The 10,689-nt window shown below is 47.4% G+C and overlaps 1 protein-coding gene across 2 annotated transcripts; it reads left to right on the forward strand.

Moving 5' to 3' along the window:
* The first annotated feature begins 1,443 nt into the window (after positions 1–1,443).
* Positions 1,444–9,868, forward strand: NEFL (neurofilament light chain). Of its 2 annotated transcripts, none has more exons than XM_050940037.1 (4): positions 1,444–2,578; positions 6,082–6,206; positions 7,356–7,612; positions 9,327–9,868. In XM_050940037.1, the coding sequence occupies exons 1-4, from the start codon at positions 1,511–1,513 to the stop codon at positions 9,500–9,502; spliced, it is 1,626 nt and encodes a 541-aa protein (XP_050795994.1). In that variant the 5' UTR covers positions 1,444–1,510; the 3' UTR covers positions 9,503–9,868. The 2 variants fall into 2 exon arrangements, with proteins under 2 accessions (XP_050795994.1, XP_050795993.1); XM_050940036.1 differs by having other exon boundaries at positions 1,447–2,578; positions 7,356–7,681.
* The last annotated feature ends 821 nt before the right edge of the window (positions 9,869–10,689 follow it).

Below are 10,689 nucleotides of genomic sequence, written 5' to 3' on the forward strand. Positions count from 1 at the left end.
CCCATAATAACTTGATCCAAAGCCCACTGAAGTCAGTGAGTCTTTCCACTGGCTGGGATTTAGATCAGATCCATGTAGCACACAAGAACATAAGAACGGCCCTACTGGGTCATACCAGTTGTCCATCTGGGCCAGTATCCTGCCTTCCAGCAGGTGCTGGCATCAGATACTTCAGAGGAAAGGAACATAACACTTATCGGGTGATCCAACCACCATCATCCAGTCCTAGCTTCTATCAACCAGAAGCCTAGGGACACCCAGAGCATATGGTAAACTAAGTACTCACTTGAAATAAACATGGATGTGGTCAATAATGATGTGCCAAGTCAGCCAGCAGTTTAGCAATTGTTCCATTTGCACCCCCCCCCCCAAGGGTCTTTACAAACTACACAAGCCACACAGGCAGGAATCACATCCCTATTCAGTGATTTGCAGCCATCTCCACTGCATAGATTTGAGACTTAGCAAAAATCCTGAATTATTTGTAGTCACTTTGGCTGCCCACTGAATATTAGTTCTAGAGTTCACAAAGTGAACGTAGGTAATGGGGAGATTCAGGTGAAAGGACGTGATGGAAATATCAGGTGCTGATGGGATGATGGCTGACACAATTTAATTGGGGGAAGAGGGTTGGACTGGAATGAGATTGGGTGAAACAACTGATGAGATGAGAGGAGGGTGAGGACAAGATGATGGGCTGTAGAAGAAAGGAGTTGATAGAAAAGGGGTTGGATTGAAAGGAGTTAATGGAGATGGGTCTAAGGAGCACCTGGGGAATGAAATAAACCAACACAGTGTGACAGACTGATGGGACAAGGGTGGCAAGAAGCTGCTGGATGTGCAGGGGTCAATAGGAGCTCCTGGGGGTGGGATGAAGGGAATGGGGACAAAGGGGGGGGCAATGGGAGCTTGTAAGAAATCAAGGACTCACCACTGCAGCACCTCCTGTTGGTCATCCAGAAAGTAGCTCAATTCCAGCCTCAGAGCACCCTCTGCTGGCTGGTGTCTCTCCTGCTTCAGCCCACCCCCTCCCCACCCATGTCCTTCCCAGATCCTGGTGCCCTTTACCTTGGGGTGCTGCCTACAGCAATACCCCCACACTCTGGGTCTCCCCTCCCAGAGGAATCCCCAACCCCTATGCCCACCTTGCTTCAGTGGTTACTGCCTGTTGTCATCTAGCCCCATTTGCTGGGGCAGACTGCAGTCTGTAATGGCTACTCATCACTAGCAAGGGGGTTGGACCAGCTGCCTCTGCAGCCCCAGTACCTCCCTAGGCTTTAACAAGGCCTCAGCCTAGAGAGTGGCCAGACTAGACCTCCCCAGTTCCTCTTGCCCTTCCCCAGCACTGCTCTGCTTCCAGTACCCTGTGCTCCCTGCTCTTGGCACCGGCGCCCGCGGCCTCTCCCCGCGACGGGGCGGCTGCGTCAGAGCCCCCTTGTGCGGGTATAAATAGAGGCGGGCGGGCGGCGGCCGAGCGCAGAGCAACTTCTCCTTCTGCGTGGGCAGCGCCATGAGCTCCTTCGGCTACGAGCCCTTCTTCCCCGCCTACAAGCGGCGCTACGCCGAGAGCCCCCGGCTGCACATCGCCACGGTGCGCAGCAGCGGCGGCGGCGGCGGCGGCGGCTATGGCTTGTCCCGCTCCACCTACTCCAGCCTCTCGGCGCCGGTCTCCTCCGTGTCCGTGCGCCGGAGCTACGCCGCCTCGTCGGCCTCGGGCTGCCTGCTGCCCTCGGTGGAGAGCTTCGACCTGAGCCAGGTGGCGGCCATGAGCAGCGACCTCAAGTCCATCCGCAGCCAGGAGAAGGCGCAGCTGCAGGACCTCAACGACCGCTTCGCCAGCTTCATCGAGCGGGTGCACGAGCTGGAGCAGCAGAACAAGGTGCTGGAGGCCGAGCTGCTGGTGCTGCGGCAGAAGCACACCGAGCCCTCCCGCTTCCGCGCCCTCTACGAGCAGGAGATCCGCGAGCTGCGCCTGGCGGCGGAGGAGGCCAGCGGCGAGAAGCAGGCGCTGCAGGCCGAGCGGGAGAGCCTGGAGGAGACGCTGCGCGGGCTGCAGGCGCGCTACGAGGAGGAGATCCTGAGCCGGGAGGACGCCGAGGGCCGGCTGCTGGAGGTGCGCAAAGGGGCGGACGAGGCGGCGCTGGCCCGGGCCGAGCTGGAGAAGCGCATCGACAGCCTGCTGGACGAGCTGGCCTTCCTCAAGAAGGTGCACGAGGAGGAGCTGGCCGAGCTGCAGGCGCAGATCCAGTACGCGCACCTCTCGGTGGAGATGGACGTGTCGGCCAAGCCGGACCTCTCGGCCGCGCTGCGCGACATCCGGGCGCAGTACGAGAAGCTGGCGGCGCGCAACATGCAGAACGCCGAGGAGTGGTTCCGCAGCCGCTTCACCGTGCTCACCGAGAGCGCCGCCAAGAACACCGACGCCGTGCGCGCCGCCAAGGACGAGATCTCCGAGAGCCGCCGGCTGCTCAAGGCCAAGACGCTGGAGATCGAGGCCACCCGCGGCATGAACGAGGCGATGGAGAGGCAGCTGCAGGAGCTGGAGGAGAAGCAGAACGCCGACATCGCCGCCATGCAGGTGAGCCTCCCCCGGGATATGGGCAGGCGGGTACCCGGGACCCCTGGAGAGCCTGGGCAGGTCACTCGGGCGGGCAACGGTGCAGTATCCCCAGCAGGAGCTGTCCTGCATCCCGAGCGCCCGGGCGGGTAGCTACAGGCATCATCCCCAGCGCCCAGGCAGGGAGCTGTCCAGCACCGCGGGGTGTCTTATCGCTAGCGCTAACCCAGGGAGCTGTCCAGCACCGTGGGTGTCTTATCGCTAGCGCTGACCCAGGGAGCTGTCCAGCACCGTGGGTGTCTTATCGCTAGCGCTGACCCAGGGAGCTGTCCAGCACCGTGGGCTGGCTTATCGCTAGCGCTGACCCAGGGAGCTGTCCAGCACCGTGGGCTGCCTTATCGCTAGCGCTGACCCAGGGAGCTGTCCAGCACCGTGGGCTGGCTTATCACTAGCGCTGACCCAGGGAGCTGTCCAGCACCGTGGGCTGGCTTATCGCTAGCGTTGACCCAGGGAGCTGTCCAGCACCGTGGGTGTCTTATCGCTAGCGCTGACCCAGGGAGCTGTCCAGCACCGTGGGCTGGCTTATCGCTAGCGCTGACCCAGGGAGCTGTCCAGCACCGTGGGCTGGCTTATCGCTAGCGCTGACCCAGGGAGCTGTCCAGCACCGTGGGCTGGCTTATCGCTAGCGCTGACCCAGGGAGCTGTCCAGCACCGTGGGCTGGCTTATCGCTAGCGCTAACCCAGGGAGCTGTCCAGCACCGTGGGCTGCCTTATCGCTAGCGCTAACCCAGGGAGCTGTCCAGCACCGTGGGCTGCCTTATCGCTAGCGCTAACCCAGGGAGCTGTCCAGCACCGTGAGCTGTCTTATCGCTAGCGCTGACCCAGGGAGCTGTCCAGCACCGTGAGCTGTCTTATCGCTAGCGCTGACCCAGGGAGCTGTCCAGCACCGTGAGCTGTCTTATCGCTAGCGCTGACCCAGGGAGCTGTCCAGCACCGTGAGCTGTCTTATCACTAGCGCTGACCCAGGGAGCTGTCCAGCACCGCGGGGTGTCTTATCACTAGCGCTGACCCAGGGAGCTGTCCAGCACCGTGAGCTGTCTTATCACTAGCGCTGACCCAGGGAGCTGTCCAGCACCGCGGGGTGTCTTATCGCTAGCGCTAACCCAGGGAGCTGTCCAGCACCGTGAGCTGTCTTATCACTAGCGCTGACCCAGGGAGCTGTCCAGCACCGTGAGCTGTCTTATCACTAGCGCTGACCCAGGGAGCTGTCCAGCACCGTGAGCTGTCTTATCGCTAGCGCTGACCCAGGGAGCTGTCCAGCACCGTGGGCTGTCTTATCACTAGCGTTGACCCAGGGAGCTGTCCAGCACCGCGGGGTGTCTTATCGCTAGCGCTAACCCAGGGAGCTGTCCAGCACCGTGAGCTGTCTTATCACTAGCGCTGACCCAGGGAGCTGTCCAGCACCGTGAGCTGTCTTATCACTAGCGCTGACCCAGGGAGCTGTCCAGCACCGTGAGCTGTCTTATCACTAGCGCTGACCCAGGGAGCTGTCCAGCACCGTGGGCTGTCTTATCGCTAGCGCTGACCCAGGGAGCTGTCCAGCACCGCGGGGTGTCTTATCACTAGCGCTAACCCAGGGAGCTGTCCAGCACCGCGGGGTGTCTTATCACTAGCGCTGACCCAGGGAGCTGTCCAGCACCGTGGGCTGGCTTATCGCTAGCGCTAACCCAGGGAGCTGTCCAGCACCGTGGGGTATCATATTACTAGCGCCAACCCAGGGAGCTGTCCAGCACCTAGATAAGTAATGAAGGCGGCAACCCCAGCATCTGTACAGGCACGGTACAGAAATCCCCACCACCTAAAGTCGGATTCAAAGCCCATTGAAGTCAGTGGGAATACACTAACACAAGTTTTGGATCAGGCCCTACTCAGGGAATTGACCCTTGCAGCCTTCTAGGCAGGTAAGAGATCTCCCTTCGGCATGGACCCCCCAGAACATAGACAGTGCTTCTTTGCAACTAAATGCAAAATGTCCATGGTGCTTGTATCCTCAGGTATAAGAGAAAGTAACACAAAGGTTTGCATTAAGTAGGACGTATATTCATTACAGGAATGGTTTTTAAAGGGTTAAGTTAAAACCCAATTCTGGTGAAATAAGCGGAACTCAGCAAAACGAGTAGCAACTAAAAAGGTGCCATTAGTTATGATGAATGTTTTGTAATGCTTATAACAGAATGCAGTTAAATGAGCTGCATTACTTACAATGGTGTTCTACACAGTGCTAATTACATGACTACAATTAAAAACATTGTTAGTTATGATCATTTTAATAAACGTTGGAGTACAGCTCTATTAACAGGATTAAAATTCATTGGGTTGGATGATTTATGAATTGTATATTGTAGTTAAGTAATAAAATCTGAATGGGTGGTATTAGTTCTAATGCATGTTAGGTGATATTAATTACATGGATACATTTTTAAAGGATTTAATTGATCCTTTAATGAAAAAAATGTAATTAATTAAGAAAATAATACTAGAAAATGCAAAATAAGCAAAGAATAAAAGATTAAGAAAAAAATGAAGGGAGTTTGTGTTTAAAAAAATACAAAAATTTCTGGAATAATTTAGTCCTTGAATCACTTATTACTGTATGTAAAATCTTGTGGCCCTTACTCAGGTAAAACTCTTCATTAGCATCTGTCAGGAATAGTCTAGTTATTAGGTAGTCCTGTCTTGAGTGCACAGGACTGGATTAGATGACCTATTGAGGTCCTTTCCAATCCTATGCTTCTATGACTCTGTGATTAAAGTCAATTGGAAGTTTTGCCATAGTAAGAAGTACTGGATTATATCATTAAAACAAGATATGATTCAAGAGGGTCATTCTCTCTTTTAGTAACCACCATATTAGGAACTAACTAGTTTGAATTAGCAAAGAATCCATCACTTCTTTAATGAAAAGGGATGGAAATGGACCAGATAAACATATCTGCAAATGCAGGTAGTGGGCACAGAATCTAATGGGCCAGATCTTTAGCTGGTGCAAATCGATATAGCTCCACTGAGGAACTATGCCAGTAGATACCATCTAAGGATCTGGCCCATTGTGTTTATTGGCATGAAGTTCCATGAACTAAAGAAAAATGACATTAGGCTAAAATGTAAAATACTGTCTGTTGAACGATTGTAGCTTCACAACATAACTTGCTTTCTGCTCTCAGATAAGCACCTCTTCTTTAAAAAATAGTGGGAACTAAAATATATTCTGGCAATTGTTTGTGGGAAATAGGGAAAAAAATCAAAACCACTTTGGAGCTTAAAAACATTAAATGAAATGGAATCATACGTTAGGCATGGAAAAACCTTATCAGATGATGTGGCGCTTAATGAGAGTTTCAGCCTTATATTTGAGGCCAGACGTAGGTCCATCAAATACATTCCTTTGCTGCAGCAGGATTACATTTAATAGGATTGTAGGGGAATAAAGATTTTATGTCTTTGAATATTCTTATTCCCAACAGGACACAATTAATAAATTAGAAAATGAACTGAGAACCACAAAGAGTGAGATGGCCCGTTATTTGAAAGAATATCAAGATCTTCTCAATGTGAAAATGGCTCTGGATATTGAAATTGCAGCCTACAGGTATGATGGAGAAAGTGTTAAGTGAATCAAAAATTTTCTCTTGCAGCTGGAGAAATTCCATTTTATTTTTAATATCTCTCACTAGCTTTAAGCCCTTTACATAATTAGGTCTAATATTTGGCAAGAATTATAGCTGCTGACTGTGTTAGCCTTTCATAGACTAATAGGTATCTGAAATAGATAAGAACTATGAGGTCATTTTCTGCACTCTCTCATCACTATAGAAAACATTGCTGCAGGTTTCCTAGAGAATTCTATTTTATTCTTCAGTGTTTTTATTAACTAGCCCCTAAACCCACTCAGAGAAAAAAAGCCAACCAAAAATGATTTGAAGGTGAAATGTTTGCTTCAGAACAAAGTCTTCACTATATAATAAACCTTCCATGCTTATATTTGTTGAATACAAAAAGTTTGTTAGAACCAGCAATGCCTAATTAAAGTAATAAATACAAAGGTTGGGATTATCAAAAGTGCCTAAGTGACTTAGGAGCACAAATCCCACTACAATTTACGTAGATGCTTTTAAAATCTCATCTGAAGGCTAATGTTTGGGAGCAAACTTATTGCTACATCATTGTTTTATGCTTGACCCTAGGCATTAATGGAAACTGCAAACACCAAGTTAAAATTATTTTGACTACCTGTATCTGAGTGTAGAGGGAAGGGAGTATTTTTTCAGTATAAAACTGCTTGGTATATTTATTAAACATGCACCCCCTGGAAGAAAAGGAGGAGGTCAAATTGTTGTGTGTCCCTACTCTGTGCAGTGCTACAGAATAACAGACTACAACTATCTTCCATTGTTGGTGTAGTGATGTTATTTTCATGCTGTTTTTTATTAGTTCCCTTTCAAAGGGTTCTTTACATCCAGTGATGCACATTGATGTCTTATTTCTACCTTCTGTAATTCATTTTGATAAAATACCATACTATTTGGATCAATGTATAATTGCCAGACAGTTGTTTATTGTAGAATAATGGTCTTTATTACTAAAAGGGTATAAGATGGTAATATTTGGGGGGCAGGGATCATCTTTTTTTTCCGTGTTTGTACAGCCTCTAGCACAGTGTGGTCCTGGCCCATGAATGGTGCTTCTAGGCCCAACTGCAGGACAAACAATACATAATAGTTTTGTTTTTCTCCTCTAGAAAATTGTTGGAAGGTGAGGAGACACGGCTTAGTTTCACTGGTGTTGGAAGCATAACCAGTGGCTACACTCAGAGTGCCCCAGTCTTTGGCAGGTCTGCCTTCAGCGGTCTACAGAGCAGCTCCTATTTGATGCCAGCCCGTTCCTTCCCTGCTTACTACTCCAGTCACGTTCAGGAAGAACAGATAGAAGTAGAGGAGACTATTGAGGCAGCAAAAATGGAAGTGGCGAAAGCAGCGCCCCCTTCAGAAGGAGAAGGTGAGGAGGAGGAGGAGAAGGAGGAGGCTGAGGAGGAGGGAGGAGAAGAAGCTGAAGAAGAGGAAGAAGGTACATTTGGTTACTTTCAAAGCATGCTATTCCAGAATTCACCTATGCTCATATATGAGGCCTCAATCTGCAAATCTTTGTTCATATAAACACTCCTAACTCAAGTGAATAGACCTATTGGCTTAAATGGGGCTATTCACATATGTAAGGAATTGCTGGATTGATCCCATGATTCATGTGTAGGAAAACCTAAGTACAATATGAAGGATGAAATCAGACAAATATTGAATGTTCAATACATTATGGGGCCAATCCTGCTCTCCTGGCAGTCAATGGGAGCTTTGCAATTGACTTTCAAAGAAAGAGCATTGGGCTATGTTAATAGAAAGTGCTATTGGCAAATTCTCAAGCCAATAAACAATACTTAATTTACTATTTGCAGACATTCCTGAAAAGAACAGGAACATCTTGAACTAAATATTAATTCCCAGAGAAGATCTTGAACCAGATCCTCGGCTGGCATAAATCAATGCTATTGAGTTCAGTGAAGCTGTGCTGATTTACATCAGCTGGGGATCTTGCCAGTTATTTCCACTGTCCTTCCACCAAAGTACTTTTTTCCATTACATTCTTTACTAAACTCAGAAGTTTTTAAAGAAACATTTAAAAATAATTATTCTCGGGAGCATCCTTTCGCAGTTCCTGTTGCAATTTGTTTTGTTATCCTGTGTCTTTGAACTAGAGCTCCACAGAGAATCTTCATTCTCTTTTTGGTGCTATAATCATTCTCAGGGCACATAGTCTAATGCACTAAACAATGGGTTGTAAAATCTTAAATGCCTAAACAGCAGGAAAAAAAATTAAACAGGCAGATATTAATGATCTATGATTAATCCTTGGGGGAGGATTTCAACTACACACATCTGAAAGCGAATTTGTTTTTTATTTAAACAGTTATCTAAGATCCACTTAGTATGAAAGCTCATCCATAACTAGATAGTGCATTTTCTAGTGTATCACCAATGTGCTCATCCAGAGTTCACTGAAGTCAGTGGAAAGACTCCTTTTGACTTCAGTGGGTTTTGGACCAAGGCTTAAAATGAGTTGCCAATCATTTGCGTTTTTTTAAGGCCAGGATTTTCAAAGGAGCCTAGAGAAGTTAAAGGGATTTGGGTATTTAAAATTCAATATGATTTAGTGCCTAACTCCCTTAGTCTCTTGAAAGCCCTAGCCCAAATAAACACACCCTGAACTTAATATGAGTTTTTTTTGAAGCCCCCAAACTAAGGCCATGTCTACACTACCATGGTAAGTCGACCTATGCTATGCGACTCCAGCTACATGAATAGGTTGACGTACCTTAGGTCAAGTTACCACGGGGTCTACACTGTGGGTGGTTGATGGGAGAAACTCTCCCATTGACTTACCTTACTCTTCTCATCAGGGGTAAAGTACAGGGGTCGACTAGAGTGATCTGCTGTCGATTTGGCAGGTCTTCACTAGACCTGCTAAATCGACTGCTGGTGGCTCAATCTCAGAGCATGGATCCTGGCTGTAGTGTAGATGTAGCCTAAGTTCATTTATGCTCCCATTGAGGTCAGTAGGGGTTTTATCATTGACTTCAATTAAAGCAGAATCAAGACCCTGGCTCAGCAGCTGCTACATGCAAGATGTGGAATGCTTTATTGCTGCTCAATTTTTAAAGGTACCAAGGAGGAATCTGAGGAAGCCAAAGAGGGTGAGGAGGAAGAAGGAGGAGAAGAAGAAGAAGCAGAAGAAGGAGAGGAATCCCAAGAGGCTGCTGAGGAAGCTGAAGATGGTGAGAAGAAGGAAGAGGCAGCAGGAGAGGAAGAGAAAAAAGAGGAGAAGAAGAAGGATTGATTTAGACTGTGTTGATTTCCCAATCAGGTCACAAAACAATCCATAAATTTACTGAGCTAAAAATGTCACACCATGTATTTAATTCAGAGACAATTTAGGTTTAAAGTTAAAGTTCTATGATGTTTTTTCTCTATGCACAGTATCAGTATGCTTGCAGAGTGCCCATTGGCTTGCTTCTAGAATATGCATGGTGTTTTACTTATCATTTCAGGAGCTATGTTCAATTTGGATGATTCAAAACCTTAAAATAAAATTAAGTCACTTGGGAGACAAAATATGTTTACACTAAATTCAAAATAGCTATGGAAACCTTGAGTGGTAAAGTAATGAAGGCTTCAATAAAGTATGTGCAATAAAGCTAGATAATAAAGAACTGCATACACAATTTTCTCAGAGTGTGTGTCATATGTTACCAAATAGATCTGGAAATGACTGATGAAATTATACACACGATTAGAACAAAGTACTAATGTTCCAGTCCTATACAGATGGACATGTAATATTGGTAAATATTCCTCTTCAGCTGGTGCTTTTGGGGATGTAAGCACTGAGTTATCATTCACAAATTCTTCATGTGTCTGGAATATAATCTGTATTGAACAGTCTAAGTAGTGAAGGAAATAATGGGGGGGAGGTATTTATAAGCCCCCCCCCCAGCTGCAAAGTGTAGCACATGGACACACTGCCAAGTTCATGCAGAACCCCACTGAAGAAATAGTGATTCCATACGGGCACAGCAGTCTGAGTGTATGCTCTCTGTTACATGATTTAAAGCCATAGTCACTACACTTCTGGAAAGGCTTTACATTGCAGCTTGGGAGTTGCTTTGCACACATACCGGCATAAGGGACAGATTTAATTCAACTTGAATATGAGATAATCCAATGTGGATAGAAAGGGGAAAATATATATATTAGCATATTCTAGCACAAACACAGTTCTCAGAGGGCATCAGTTGGAATCACTCAGGTCCTTTATGCTTTACAACCTGATCCAAAGCCCACTAAAGTCAATGGAAATTCATTTCAGTGTGCTTTGGATCAGTTCCTTAATAAAAATGATCAAAGCTGTGTTGCATTATGAGAAACTCAAGGGGACTGACAGCAAACATTTATATCTTTCTACTTGAATGCGACCTGCTTTCCCATAGAGTTTTCACCAAGTTATCTCCGTACTTTCCCCCCAGG

Source organism: Gopherus flavomarginatus, chromosome 2 (genome assembly GCF_025201925.1).
Source record: "Gopherus flavomarginatus isolate rGopFla2 chromosome 2, rGopFla2.mat.asm, whole genome shotgun sequence".
Lineage (NCBI taxonomy): Eukaryota > Metazoa > Chordata > Testudines > Testudinidae > Gopherus > Gopherus flavomarginatus.

What these genes read in the sequence shown, in the direction of transcription:
- NEFL (XM_050940036.1), top strand. Translation starts at nt 1,511, where the DNA reads ATGAGCTCCTTCGGCTACGAGCCCTTCTTCCCCGCCTACAAGCGGCGC. An exon ending in ATTGAAATTGCAGCCTACAG is followed by an intron (nt 6,207 to 7,355) that starts GTATGATGGAGA and finishes TTTCTCCTCTAG; the next exon opens with AAAATTGTTGGAAGGTGAGG. An exon ending in AGCTGAAGAAGAGGAAGAAG is followed by an intron (nt 7,682 to 9,326) that starts GTACATTTGGTT and finishes CAATTTTTAAAG; the next exon opens with GTACCAAGGAGGAATCTGAG.